This window comes from Bactrocera oleae, chromosome 4, assembly GCF_042242935.1.
Source record: "Bactrocera oleae isolate idBacOlea1 chromosome 4, idBacOlea1, whole genome shotgun sequence".
Taxonomy (NCBI): domain Eukaryota; kingdom Metazoa; phylum Arthropoda; class Insecta; order Diptera; family Tephritidae; genus Bactrocera; species Bactrocera oleae.
The window spans coordinates 64,798,701-64,813,241 of NC_091538.1; the positions used below are offsets into that span (position 1 = coordinate 64,798,701).

A 14,541-nucleotide genomic window follows, 5' to 3' on the forward strand; every position below is an offset into this window, starting at 1 on the left:
TGGTGTGTGGGTGGCTTTTGGTTGGTAGTTGGTGAGCGCAGTCTCAGTTCGACAGTTAGCGGTAAATGTGCGTAAACAGGGTTGCACGTAACAGCCGAAAAAGATACCGTAAATATATAATTGCCAAAAGCGGAGCGACATTGGCGGTTAGAGATCAGTGGGGGTAGCGAGGAAATGCAGATGCATATTTATGATTCGGTAATGTAGCTGAGTTATTGTAGCTTTGGGGCGCATACAGATAATGCGATTGCAATTCATTATAATTGCTGTTGTTGTCGTTGTTGACGCGCTGGCATGTGTCGCCCGCGTGTATGGTTGCATGCGCGCTAGAAAGTAAAATTGTATTTGGAAAATAGATTTGTTGGCTTCGTTTTGTTATTATTGCTTTTGGTTGCATGCAAAATTAAAGCCTTTGTGTCACAGCGATTTTCATTTTCATTTGGATTTTTATTGCATTTCAGTCAGCTCCAGTTTCAGTTTCGATTGGGTGTTGTAGTTTTTGTGCATTGTGTGGTTGAACTGTTGCTTTTATAAATATTGCGAATTGTAACTATGTATGTACATATTTTTGAATATTTTTTTGGTTAAAATCGTTTCACTGTGAAACTTATGCCGAAATTTGCCACACTTTTTGATTTTTAAAAATTCTGAAGTATTATAACTATTTTTGTATGGCACATTTATGGAAAATCGACTGTGGTCAAAAGGCTTTTATTTTATATTTTTTGCGTCTGTCTGCCTATTACTCTCATTCTTTTTTGACTAGCTGATGCAATACATCGGTCATCATTGAGAGCGTTAAGAGAATCGACTTAAAACTGTCCTATACACCGACCTTTCATTAGAAAACAGATCCCTTTCTTTAGTTGACCTTAAAAAATGATCTATACAAACAGAGAAATGCTTCAAAAAACCATTTGTATTGGTTTTCTGATAGGAAATAGCTTAGGTATGTCACTCTTAGTGTATATAGTGTACAATATGAGACATAACTTCGTTTGGCGATTTCGTAGGCTAAAGCTGTATAGCTTTAATTGAGCTTTTCAGTCTTTGAAATTTGCCTGGAAGCTTTCTCTCCCATCAAAAGTCCAGAATTTGCTGTTTTTCGACCCATTATCAATAAAGATTTCAATAATTTAGAAGTGGGATAACAAACTAATTTTACTTCTGCTATTTTTCCAAAATGTCATATTTTCTTGAGGGATTTTCGACGTCCTCAAGTTGAATCAATCCAAGAGCTTGGAAACTTACTAAGCTACAACTGATCTGGTGCACTACTAAATTTGTATCTAGAACATTTTAAAGAATTTTGACTTGAGAATCTACACATTCAACCACATAAATATTTTGAGTGAAATTTAGTAAAGTTCTATAATTTCTAGAAATACTAGTACTACTTTAGCGCGCTTAAGAACTTGCAAATATATACTTATGTATATGGTACATATGTATATATGTCTTAATAGTCCACCAAATTTGTGAGTTAGCTATGAGAGACAAAAGAGGACGGAGATAGAGAGAGCTAGAAATCTTAAAAATGGGAAGAGATATATAAATAAATTATAATAGTCTATATTTCCGAGAATACCTCCTAAAAGTATGCCTTTAATTTATAGAAGAATAACTTTTGGGGCAATTAAAATTTGCACAAACATTTCAAAAGCACTTTTTGCACCGAAAGGAAAATCCGAAAAAAAAGCTTTTCATGTAAATGCACGTGCTGCATTTTGCACTTGGTGTCACATCGATACGCCTTCATTTGCATAACACTTGCACATTAATTAAACCGCCTGTTGTTATGCAACGCACCGCCATGCGAACTCATTTGCGGCAAAAAAGTAGACACTTCAAAAACTCACTTCAGGCAATTCTGTCACCATTCAATGCCTTTCATTGCATTCGCTTTTATTTTTGCGATGTGTGTGTGCGTGTGTGTTTTTCGGCCTTTGGCAACTGATTTTTTTCGTTAACGGTCGCTTTTTGTATCTTTATGCATTTTCAAAATGCGATTACTTGATACTCAAACCCACTTACCGTTAGCGTGCGCCAGCGTTCAAGCTTTAAATAAAGCTTTTTTTGTTGTCACTGCTGTTGCTATTGTTTTTGCTGTTGTGCAACCCTTAAAAAGGCGCGAGCAGCCACTCATTTGAATACACTCAAGTGTCCACTTCAAGTGTTTGTGATGTGGCAACACATGCGAAAGAAAAAAGGACTGAAATTGAATTGCACTTGCAACAGCTGTAGCGCAATAAGCAGACAGAACGCCATGCAACACACATGCATATTGCTGGTGGTGGCATAAAATGCATTTACTTGTAACAGTTGGGTGTGTGCTGGGCGATATTACTTTATCAGCAATACAGGCATTCGCACTATTAGTGCCGCCGAACTGTACCGATAACTGTAAATTGTTGCAAGCAAAAAGTACGAAGTGTTTAAAGTGCGAATATTTATGCCACTTTATTTCATGGCAAATTACACAAAAAGGCCGGCATAAAATATGCGCAAACATTTGCACACATTCAGCTAATAAAAGCGTCGCGTGTGAGTGTGTGTGTGTGTAGTTGACAATTAGTATGTTGCAAGCATGTACATTTACTACATATACCACATGTATGTGTGTGTGTAATATGAGCTGACATGCTCATTCGCCCGAAACTATGTACTACATGGCACGACATTTCCGCATGCCACACGACACACACTAACGTTAATGCAAAGCTTTGTGTGTCAGCTTGCCACTCTTGGCACTTAAGTAAATAACTTTTCTTTTGCTAGCCTTTTGGCAGTGCCGTCATAGCTATTTAAGTTCGCATACATTTAAAATGCACATACCAACGGACTCGCACACAAACACACAAGTCGGTGTATATTTGCATCAGGGCATGTGTGTGTGTTTGCCTGCGTTACTTTCTTATGTGTAGCAAGCAGTGCAGTAACCCAGGTTCTAAGTAGCCACTACTCATATTCAATATTTGCATTCAAAATTTGAGTACATTAACTGCAGACAATCGCTTTGTCGGTGCGTCAGTGTGTTGATGCGTTGCTGACTTGGCGATTTCCACTTCTCCTTTGACTACCATATTTGCATACGAGTCCATTCATTCATTGCATTAAAGTTTAAGGGTTTTTAAGAAATTTGTCATAAATTTAGCAGTTTTTTCTCGTTTTACACTGCCTGCATATAGGAATGAAACAGACATACTTTTTATATTTTTGCTGATTCAGCAAAATCGCTTTAAGCTAGCAAAAAGTTATGCATAATTTGCAACTTGTGCTTGAGGCTGAGATTTATTAGATTTATTTGCTAAATTTTGTGCTGAGACGGAAATAAATTTGTTTAATGTAGTAGGCGCTCATACTTAAATGACGTAAAGAAACAGTAAATAATCCAAACTCATATCGAAAATATGACACGAATTTAATGAAGGTGAGCAAATTTAGTTCTTCAAACGATTTATATTCGATACGAAGTAATTTTCGGGTGGAAGCGGCAGCAGAACTCTCTGTATACGTGAATCCCACACAGAAAGTCGTGGGTTCAAATTTTAACTTATGCAAAATATATGATTGCCAATAAAAAACCTTCAGATAGTTGATTAAAATGGAAGTGATTGCAAAGACCAACAGAAGAAACTATAACATTCATAATTCCTTAAGTTTTTTTTTATTAAGACGCACCTTAATTAGGAAGAGAGTCCGGAATATTTTTGTTCGAATGATGAAATATACTTTGTTGAATAAAGCTTTTATAAAGATCATATTTTAAATTACAATACCGCATCTTGATAATTTTAGTAAATTTCAGTGTCTCAATTTTGTCATTTTTAAAAAATTAATCATCTTGGACTGAGGCTTAGGTCATCTTCAAACTAACGACAAATTAGCAGACAGTCCTACAGCAACACAAAATTACAAAACTCCAGTATTTTTTATTGTAAATGCAAAAAATATAACGACTCGGCATTCTGCTCATAATATTTCACACACGTTTCTCAAAAATACTCTCAGAAAGGGTTTTGATTAGATATCAGAGTCGGCTTCATTTACAAAAAGCAAACAGGGTCAATGGTTTCCGTCATGACATTCCTATACAGCAAGAAAGTAAAAACGAATGATCTGCCTGGAAAAAAGTTTACACTTTCTTGGAAATTGAAAAATAATATGACTTCAATTCGGATAGCGATAGTGCTTTGTTCAACATCAACTTGTGAAAAATTTTCGACAAGAATTTTTGAAACATCAATCAGAAAAGATATCACATCACACGACACAAAGCTGAAATAAGAAGAATGAACTTACGAGCAATTTTGGACCCTTCCTAAGCTTATTAGTGTTGTATAGATGATAATATAATAATATAGCTAAAAACTTTAACCTGCTTGTGCTTTATATTAACCAATCTTTTGGACTTTTACTAGTGTCATATAACATAATCATATATATCTTAGGTGATATTTGACGCTTAAAAACCCGCAGCCAATCTCCGTTGTTTTTTTGTAAAAGTTTATAATTAGTATCAGTAATGTTATTTCTTCTATCATTGTCTAAAAAACATATCCAAAAAGGTCGTGTAAAAAATTGAAGTCGATCGGTTCATTCGGCCATTTCGGAGAAATTTTTCACACTCCTAGTGGATGAAAACCGTTTCGAAAAACACGGAATAATATAAAAATTCTTACAAATGCGTTTATATCTCTGCAACTTTTCACGGATCAACTTCAAGTTTTCGAAAAAATATTCTCTAATTTATGTAACCTCTCCACATTGACAAGTTTTTCGTCGTGAATCCTAGTTGTTTGCTAAAAGATTTTTGAAAAATTGTTGTTAGCAAATTTGGTCTACATTTAGATGCCACATGTTTATATACCCTGAACAGGATATATAAAGTTTGCACAAATTTCATAACACCCAGAAGAAAACGTCGGAGACCCTATAAAATGTGTATATAAATGGCCAGCGTGACAAGTTGAGTCTGTCTGTATATACGCGAACTATGTAGTCTCTCCGTTTTTGAGATACATATCTGAAATTGTGCACACATTGTTTTCTCAAGAAGCTGCTCAATTCTCGGAAACGCCGATATTGGAACTCTAGAGCATATAATAGCTGCCATACAAAGTGAACGATCGGAATCTAGTGCTTGTATTTAAAACTTTTTGATAATGTATCTAAATAAAATTTGGCATGGATTATTGCCCAACGCAACGGTATAATCTTCAAAGAAACTGTTTCGAACGGACCACTATAGCATATACAATAGTTGTAATACAATCTGACCGATCAAAATCAAGTTCTTGTTAGGAATCTTATGCATTTGTGTAGAGTATTATAGCTTCGGTGCAAACGAAGTTAACGTTTTTTCTTGTTTTTATATTTTAACTTCAAGATAACGCAAACTTTAATAATAATATTTTTGTCTAACTTGCAATAATTTTAGTGCCTAATGCTTAATATGAATATAAACTAAATATAAATTATTTCGTTTTTTTACAGGAATGCCAATTTCAATTCAAAAACCTTCGCTGGAATTGCAGCACAACAGAGGATAACACTGTCTTTGGTCCGGTGACGGGATTGGGTAAGCCGAAACTCATTTCTTATTATTACTGTGAAACGTAAAATACTCAAAATGTACCGAAATAAATCAAACCTAAAAGCCTTGGACCACTTATCCCTTTTGAAAAGCCAAACCCGTACAGCCATTTAATGCCACAAACCATTTTTGCTGCAGAACTTTCGCCCCATAACAATTTATCAAATTAAATTATTATGATCAACTCATCAAAAGGCAAAATACCTAAATTATTCTAATCAATTTTAATTTCATTAACCAACAAAGAGATTCACTGCTACCTGTGCGCGTGAATTAGTGTGCGTGTGTTTGTGTTGGTGTTGTAGCGTTTGTATGCACGCTCGTTTGTCGGCTCGTTCGTTTGGCTTCTAAGTTAGACTTAATTAAATGATGAATATTATTTCCTGTCTGCAAAGTTACGCTCAAAACAATCAACAAGCGAAAAGGCAGCAACAACAACAACCAGTCGCAAGCGGCAACACAGCAACAACAAGGGCTTCAGTTGCTAGATATTATATGTACAACACAAAGCGGCGGCACAAGCACAAAATCTGCATTGTTTGCCCTTTTCGGGCAGCCGCCAGTGACTGAAGAGAACTTTGTGCAAAGCTCCGGGTCTGGTGGGTTAGTGTTTTAAAATAAACTTCCAAAATTCCTTTCACCGGCCGGGAATGAACATAGCTTATCTAACATTATAATCTAGCAAGATGGGACGGCGTGTGTGTTTGATAGTGCCACAGAGTAGCTTCATTGAGTTGAAAGCATAATGAAATAGAGCTTTTGTGGAGGGAGTCAAATTTCACAGGACAGCAGAAAAATATGCATCTACAGGTATTCTGCGTGGGGGCTGCATCCTGTGCAAATTGTCAAGAAAAGTTGAAGTTTTCACTGCGTACACACGCGCTCTGGTGCGATTTGCAACTAATATTGCTCCTTGAGCTGCCGCTCTTTCTCTCTTAATGACTTTGTTTGGCTTTGTGCGTACCCGCTGGTGTCTGCCTGAGACTCCGTTCCTAACTGTATTTCTTAGACTTGTTTGTTCATTGCTTGTTTTCGGTTTATTGTGTTGCCTTAATTGATTTGACGCTATTATATTGTTGTTTATTGTGTTGTTGCTGTTCTTAGTTGCTTCTGTCTATTCAACTTTCTACAGTTGTTTTCAGCTGGCCACTTTAATAAATTAATTAAAAGTTGAGATTTTAAAGACTCGAGTTGACAATGTCAACGTATTTAGTGCGTAACACTAATACAATCACAAATGAGACAGACATTTGGAAAACAGCAACTATAAGGTGCGTACTTTCTTTTAGTTTGTGGAAAAGTTGAATTAGTTCGTCGCAAATTTGAGTTGAAATTAAGTGGGCTTAGAAGCTTTATAATTGAAATTTGAAAGATCTTGAGCTCATAATATAAAATATGTTGTTGCTAAATTCGTGGTGGGTTGCGGTAAAAGTTTCGTTTAGCCGCGCTAAGCAAATTATAATTGACTTGATACAAGATTTGTTGTTGAAGTTGAATAGCTTGTTTTGTGGATTTGGCTTAGTTAGTTTCGGGACTGATTGGAAGAGTATTTAGCACTTGCAGCGGATGTCAATGCAATTTGAAAAGTTAAAGAGATATTTGATATCCAATTTTGATACTTCATCTAGTCCCATGAACTGCGAATCTCACAGATATCTTAGCCCATTTGTGATTTATCACGAGGCCATCAACCGTCCGGCAGTCTTTTCCAGACTGTACGTTCTTAAAGCATATCATCTTACCCTAATACATCTTTCAGTCCCTTTGTTAACTGTTACCACTGCTTCTTAGGCTTCTAAGGACTTTCGCTGACGTAATGCAATGTAAGATTATTGTTTTTTTGGCTTTCACAGGTTTGCTATTGATTTTGATGTTATTTATATGGTTTCTTGTGTTGTTCGCTATTTCAGCAGCCGTTTTGCAAGTCCCTCTGCTGGATCTCATGCTCCTGTGCCGTCCATTGTTATAATTTATTGGATTGAAGTGTTTCATTACATAAAAATACATTTAATGTAAATTTTTTATATATATTTTTTTTAAAGATTTTATGGCGTCATACTAACGGGCATAAGATTATTTATACAGATTTATACGAATATACATATCTAGAAGTGCAAACCATGTTTCTAAAGGTCGGAAAAGATAGTTTAGTAAACTGGTAATACAATTATTTGCAGACAAGAGATGGATTTCAAGTCCAATATTTCAAAAAAGGATATATAATAATTAATTTTTTAAAAACTATAGAGTTCGGCGTAAATACGCGTCTAACACCTAAGCAAATCAGAAGTATTATTTTGCTTTCATATTAAATGCTCTTCTTGTATTTTGAAGGATTATGAAAGATACTTTTATTTTTCCAAAATCTATTATATATCCATTATCTACTAATATTAACAGAATTCCAGATGCAATATTATATTTGATCATTTCAGTTCCGTGCAAGATTTCTTCATTAGTTTATTACATTATTTGTTATTACTTTATATACATAGTTATATTATATTTGTTATATATTATATTATCTTTTCATATTTTCTCATCGAAATGGATGTGAATCTTTGCTTAAAACTGAGATAGTTACGCACAAGTGTAGGCAACACCATCCATAAATTTTGTAGTTTAGCATATCTATACTTGTAATAAACCGTTGCATAAATGTTGGCGCTAGTGAATGACTCTGTTACTCAGAACAGATTCAAACACAAATATATTTAATGTATAAGTAAATAAGTTTGAATTACTTTACACTTAACAAAACTTTGAAGCCATAATGACTATGCCACAGATCAAATTGGAAATTTTGAAGCAAACTCTGCAAATTAATTAATTCCATTCAATGCTACATTTAATAATATTTATGAGCAGATAATTTCTCATTCACCGGCATAACGAAATGCGCATGAATGTTCCGTTATATGTGTTGCAGCAAAAATTCAAACAGCTTCCAAAGCCATTAGCATGAATGCCACAAAACTTGCTTAACAGCAAACAATTTCGTACAACAAAAGAGAAAGAGGTCATTAAAGAAGGTACAATTTAAACATTAAATAGGGTATACACTTAAATTACATATATTCATATGACTGCTGGCCGACAGAGCAAGCAACGCACTGGTCGCTGGTTGTAGACCGTTTTCCGCACGTGTAAACGTGCCACAAAATAAACCTAAAATACCTTACAATAGAATTTAAAGTGAATGGACGATTCGAAAATGAAAATAGTTAGTACACATACATGCCGTTATAACCCTCCCTATTGTAATTATTTTGTATGCAATAAAATAAATGGTCGCAGGCCATGAAATAACTCATACCAATGATGCGTTTGCAAAATTTAATGCTTTGAAAGTTTATTTAAGCCTTTCACAAAAACATTTCACTGAAAAACGTTTTGTAAAGTAAACGTAAATGCACCGTGAAAATGAGCGTAAGGTGGTGGAGGGTGCGACATACAAACATACCATATAAATAAGTGCCTAATCGTCATGGCGATATGCTGGAAAGCAGCAAACAAGTGTATTTGTGTGCTATTGTACTTGCAACACAGAAAGTTTAAATTAATTATTCAAACATTTACCCGGCAACCCTTCGCAGCACTATTCTATTCGCGTGCTACTATTGTTCTAACTGTAGTTAACCGTTCGTACGCCGACAGTCACATAAACATTACCATTAAAAGAGATAAAAATCATGACATGATAACGCATCCCTAGTGGCAGCAGCGCTGCTGATGGTAGTCGCGGTCGCCTTGTACCCACATGCATTGCCGTTATTGCTGCTTTCTGTGGTGGTTGTAAGCGCCGCACAATTCCCCAGCCGCAAGTTAAGACAGCCACCGTCTAACGTGCAACATTGTGGCAAATTTGTGTGACGTGCACGCCACTGCTTGTGCTAGCAAGGCACGGGTTAACGCCACCGTCATTGCCGAAAATCTCGAAATCTCAGCTAAGAAGCCAACGTAAATGTTTCATTAAATAATAAAATTCATATTAATTCATTCCTGTGGCGCGCAAGCAAACACACAAGCCACACACTTATTTGTTAACTTACCGGCAGTTAGTTGAAATTGTTGCAAAGATGCCGTAGCAGTGTTGTAAGTGCTCGCAATTTACGCACTACACAGCGACTGCAGCTTGTGGTTGCTACTGCTACCGCTGCTGCTGCCACAGCGCCGCTTGTTCGAACGGCTGCTGCCTTTTGTTGCTTCGCACTTGGCACTTGGTGTCGTCAGTGCCGCTGTTACTTTTCTTGCTTTGCTACTTCCTGTTCCTGTTCCGTTTTCCTGCCTGGCTGCCTCGCTGCTTGGCAGTTAGTTGCTTCTGCGTATGAAGTTCGCTACCCCCGGCAGTTTGGGTCGTCAGCGTCGATGTTGCTGTTGGAGTGGCGCGTTGCATGTCTGTCTGCCTTGGGAAGTTCTTACCTCTGTTGAACACTTTCGCTGCAATTCTGTGTATTTTTGTGTCTGCCCTTTCCATTAGCGCTGTGCGTCGTCTCTCCATTGGCCTCTGTTAGCTAACTCTACCACTAACACTTATTAGTATCATACGCTTCGCCTGACACGGAATTAAATTTAAAGCGCATAAATCCCTTTGCGGCATGACTACAAACAAATTGTCATATATACTCGTGTACACATATATTGAGTTGGTGGATAAGTGGCAACCCAGTGGTAAAAAAAGCGGATTTTGAAAATTTTTAAATCTGCTTCATCTAGACAAGTTTATATGCAGCTTTTTATACCACCTTGAAAATATAGATTCGATAGTGCTCACTAGACATTTCTTAGCTAAGTCGTTCTCTTAAAACCGAAATCAGCAAATACCTTAATTAATCATTGAGGGATGAATGGATGAATTGGGGAACTGAAAAGCGACTTAAAAAGTCACAAGTATCAAAAGATATAGTTATTGACCGTTGTGAATAACTTGAGCCATAAAAAATTTTAAAGAGCCTGTTTCTGCGAATCATCGGAGTTTTAACCCTTTAAGAAGAGTTCAGTCGGTGTAATATCTGGAAAAAATACAGAGTGGATAGGGTTGATAAAGGTTTAGGTCAACCTGTTCTTTGAGAGTTAAAAATTTATCGTCGTAGATTTGTATTTGTACAAAAGGATATATTAATGTTCTTATTTAAAATAAAATTTGGGTATAATGAAAAATATGTAAGTATATTTAACATTCCACAAGGACAGTAAAATATATTATAAAAGTTGAAATTACATGAGAATTCAAATTTTGGAAGATATTACTTAAGTTTAAGTAATTTTGTGGTGGTTTTATAAAATATCACAGTATTTTTATAGAAGTTGAAAGCAGCCAATGAACTCCAACGAGCTTTAAAAAGCTTTGTCAAGCATTGTAAAGCTTTTTGCAGCTTTAATAGGCTAACGCTTAAACTGTTGGCGTGAATGAAATGAAAGTTATAATGAATATAAACACTTTTGCGAGAGAAGGCTGATATGAAAGAACTTAGCTTTCGTGATAATATCAAAAATCATCTCGTAGAACAGTTGCGGCTATTTAATGAGGTAATCTGATTATATTTTTATTTTTCCAAAATTGTAAATAATTGATTTCTGTTCAAACAGTGGTTAACTTCGCCAAAAAATGATAACTCTTCACTACATATACGCATTATCGCAAGTCCACAAAGCATTTACCACTGGGCTGACCTACACCATTGGACAAAAGTGCACAACCATCAGCCGTGTCGAGTTTATTAGTCCAATGTGCGCTTTTCTATTAAATTTGTCCTTGCTGAGATTTTAATGTGCACTTTTCGGCATAATACAATATACCATGAAATCCAACGACAACAACAGCGCTTATATTGCCACCATTGCCACTGCCACCACCACCACCATCGTCACCAGCAACACCGCAATTTATGGAATATCTTGAAATTTGCAGCACACAACAAAAAAAGGTACAACATGTGCACACGAACTACCTTTTGTCTTACGCACAATTGTAATCCCGAAAAAGGCCAACATGCAACAACAACAGCAAAAACAACAAGCAAAGAAATAGCATGTTAATAACAATAACAACAATTTGTAAGTTATCTCTAAGCTTTTGTCATTCTGCGTCATTCATTCATACATTCACGCAGTCATGCAAAAACAGCAAAGTGTGGGGGAAGTGGTACGGTGGGAGAGATGTATGTAAGTGAGGAAGCAAGTGAGCAGCACTCAAGTGTGTGGTAGCGAAAGGACATCTAAACGAAAGCACTTTTGCTTGTAATGCTAAACCAAGTTTTATTGTTGTTGTCTAAAATATTGTTTGTAGGTGTATGTACGTGTGTCTGTGATGGCTATCATTGTTTGTACGACAAGTATTTATATTGAAAATTTCGTATGCCAAGCACTTCATAACCTGAACTTTCCGCTTTGGTTCTTTTAAATATTTTACTTTGCTTTATTGCTATTACTACACACATACTAAGGTCGCTTCTATGCTATGCACTTTCGACTCTGTGTGTATATGCGCGTGTCTAGAGTTTTGCTGTCGGCGTGGCATGGAATTTTGCAATAAATGCGCGCACTAATTTTACAATTTGTTGCGGTTTTAAGTTATGAAGCCGTTTGTTGTATTTACAAGAGCGCACGCATATACATGCACACACATAAAAACATACATACGTACAGGCACGTATCGTTATACTACTAATATAATGATGCCTTGAATGTGCATTACGCTTGCTGCTTGGTAATTCAAGCTACTTTCTAAGCAATCTGAAAGCGAAAGGGTGGTTTTGATAGCCTGCCAGACGCAGCATATTATTTTACTTCATATTTATGCTATTTATGCTTTCATTTATGTGTGTATATATGTATGTATATATTCGTGTGTTTTTTGCCGCTGTTATTTTGAAGTTTGATGTGCCTGAAAATCCCTTCATGTTTATGCCACTACGTGTTTATTTCTACCCAAATTCGTTACGCTCGTAAAAATATCCAAATTTCTTTTCACCTAATACATATGGCTATATGAATTGTCATCTTTTTGCGCATTGAAAGCAGACATTTTATGAGCAAAACGCAATTTTCCAGTTATTTCAAGGATTTCATCAGCTGAGTTCAGATTATTGTGTTTGATTGCGAACACATTTGTTGTAATTACTAATATTTTTTATGCTCGCGGTATATTGACTTTGCTTAAAGAAGTACTGGGTTTGAAAAATGCATTGACTCGAAGTAATAGTGTAAAGCTATAAAAAGGTAGTAATACTTTTTTTTACATTGAAAAATAGTCAGAAGCCAGATGGATGTCGATCAATCGCTATCTCAAGGTATTTTTTCACACCAAAATCTGTATTCCAAGAATGGCTATAAAAAGTGTTTAGTAAGAATTGAAAAAACTGTTTTTAATGAAAGTTTAACCTAATAAATATTAATCATATACTCACACATAATAATATAATTTTGCCATTACTGATTCTAATATCGCATTTTTCAACAAAACTGGTGGAAATTGAGAGTTGCCTGATGCCATATTTATTTGCTTTTCCATCAACTTATACTCCATATTTTCTGTGAGCTATAACCCATGGAACAAATACCATATTCTAGCAACTATATTCTTAACAACTTCTTTGTTTGCTTGCTTTCTAAATATCGCAATGGTGAAATTGTTGGACATACGCTATCCCTACAACACTACTTTTGATTTTAGTTGAAGATAATATTCTTTTGTGATGACTATGTTATGTTGTAGACCACGTCATAAAAATCCTTGGCAAATGATATTCGAAAATTTTTATTTGGAGAAACTCACTGCACATCCGTGTTATTTCGTGAATAGTGAATTAGTGATTTTAGTGATAGGCAATAAAACACTGACAGCACAACTTTGAAGTGAAGCAAACAAGACAGTTTATGTTTGCCTATATGAACATAAAATATCTCAAATGGTCCAAAAAAGTTTGCGATTAACTCCTCTACAGATCAAAACAAAATAATTAATCTGTAGTAAAATTGTATACATAATTTTAGTAATCAAGTTTGCCAATAAAAATATTGTATTAACCTATTATACGTAAAAATGAGTTTCTTCAAAATGAATCAAAAATACACCTACAATTAAATTTTTTTAAAAATTATATATATTTTAAATACCAACATTTTTATAGCAAACACTTTTTTCTAGAACTTATAAGAATTTTAATATTGAATATATGATTATTTTCAATTAAATTAAATTTCGGAAAAAAAAATTTCGTAATTAAAATAATTTTATACTTCAATTCAGAAAGCAATATTCAATATTTGCAGAAATTTTTTCTTATGTAAAAGTTAATATTTAACAGTTCTAGCATTGATTTCGTATCAAATTTTATATGATTTTGTGAATATGAATCCATCATCGTTCTCCCAACTACTGGCAAGTGTCAACAAGCGCCGTGTGTTGTGCACTTTAACATCTGCCGCCTTTGCATCGCCAACGTCAGCAATCTCCTGCGACCCCTTAACTCACTTACTGGCAAATTTTGCTTTGTTCGATGCACCAGCTGCCGTCGTTCAGTGATTTAGTTTACGATTACGATTTGATATGCAAAATCCATCAAATACACAAAACCTTCCATTGAAAAATATCAAATTAACACACAAAACAAACAAAAGCCAACCAAACAAGGAAAACAAGTAACTGCGATGGTACCCTCCAATTTCCAAGTGGAAGAACACCCACATCGATGGATGACTTAGATATCAATGTATATACAGTATATAATTTTGAGCTTAAGGGAGGAGATGTGGCACCAGCATTTAGTATGCGTGTATGTGTGTGATTTTGCAATGAAAGCAAGCAGACGACAATGGTTAACAACAAGCATCAGCTATAAAAGGCGATAAGAGAACGAGCATTAAAATGAAAGAATTAAAAAACCAAAACAAAAAAAAATTCTGATATTGAAATAAGCATAGAAAATCGCCATCAATGAAGG

At 35.3% G+C, this 14,541-nt stretch overlaps 1 protein-coding gene across 2 annotated transcripts in view; it reads left to right on the forward strand.

The window, feature by feature from the left end:
- The window catches only part of Wnt5 (Wnt oncogene analog 5), a 200,203-nt gene that overhangs the window by 142,686 nt on the left and 42,976 nt on the right, over positions 1 to 14,541 (forward strand). For both annotated transcript variants that reach the window (XM_014247383.3, XM_036369975.2), the window contains exon 4: positions 5,497 to 5,581. In XM_014247383.3, the coding sequence (XP_014102858.2) occupies positions 5,497 to 5,581 (85 nt within the window). The remainder of the gene's footprint in view (positions 1 to 5,496; positions 5,582 to 14,541) is intronic.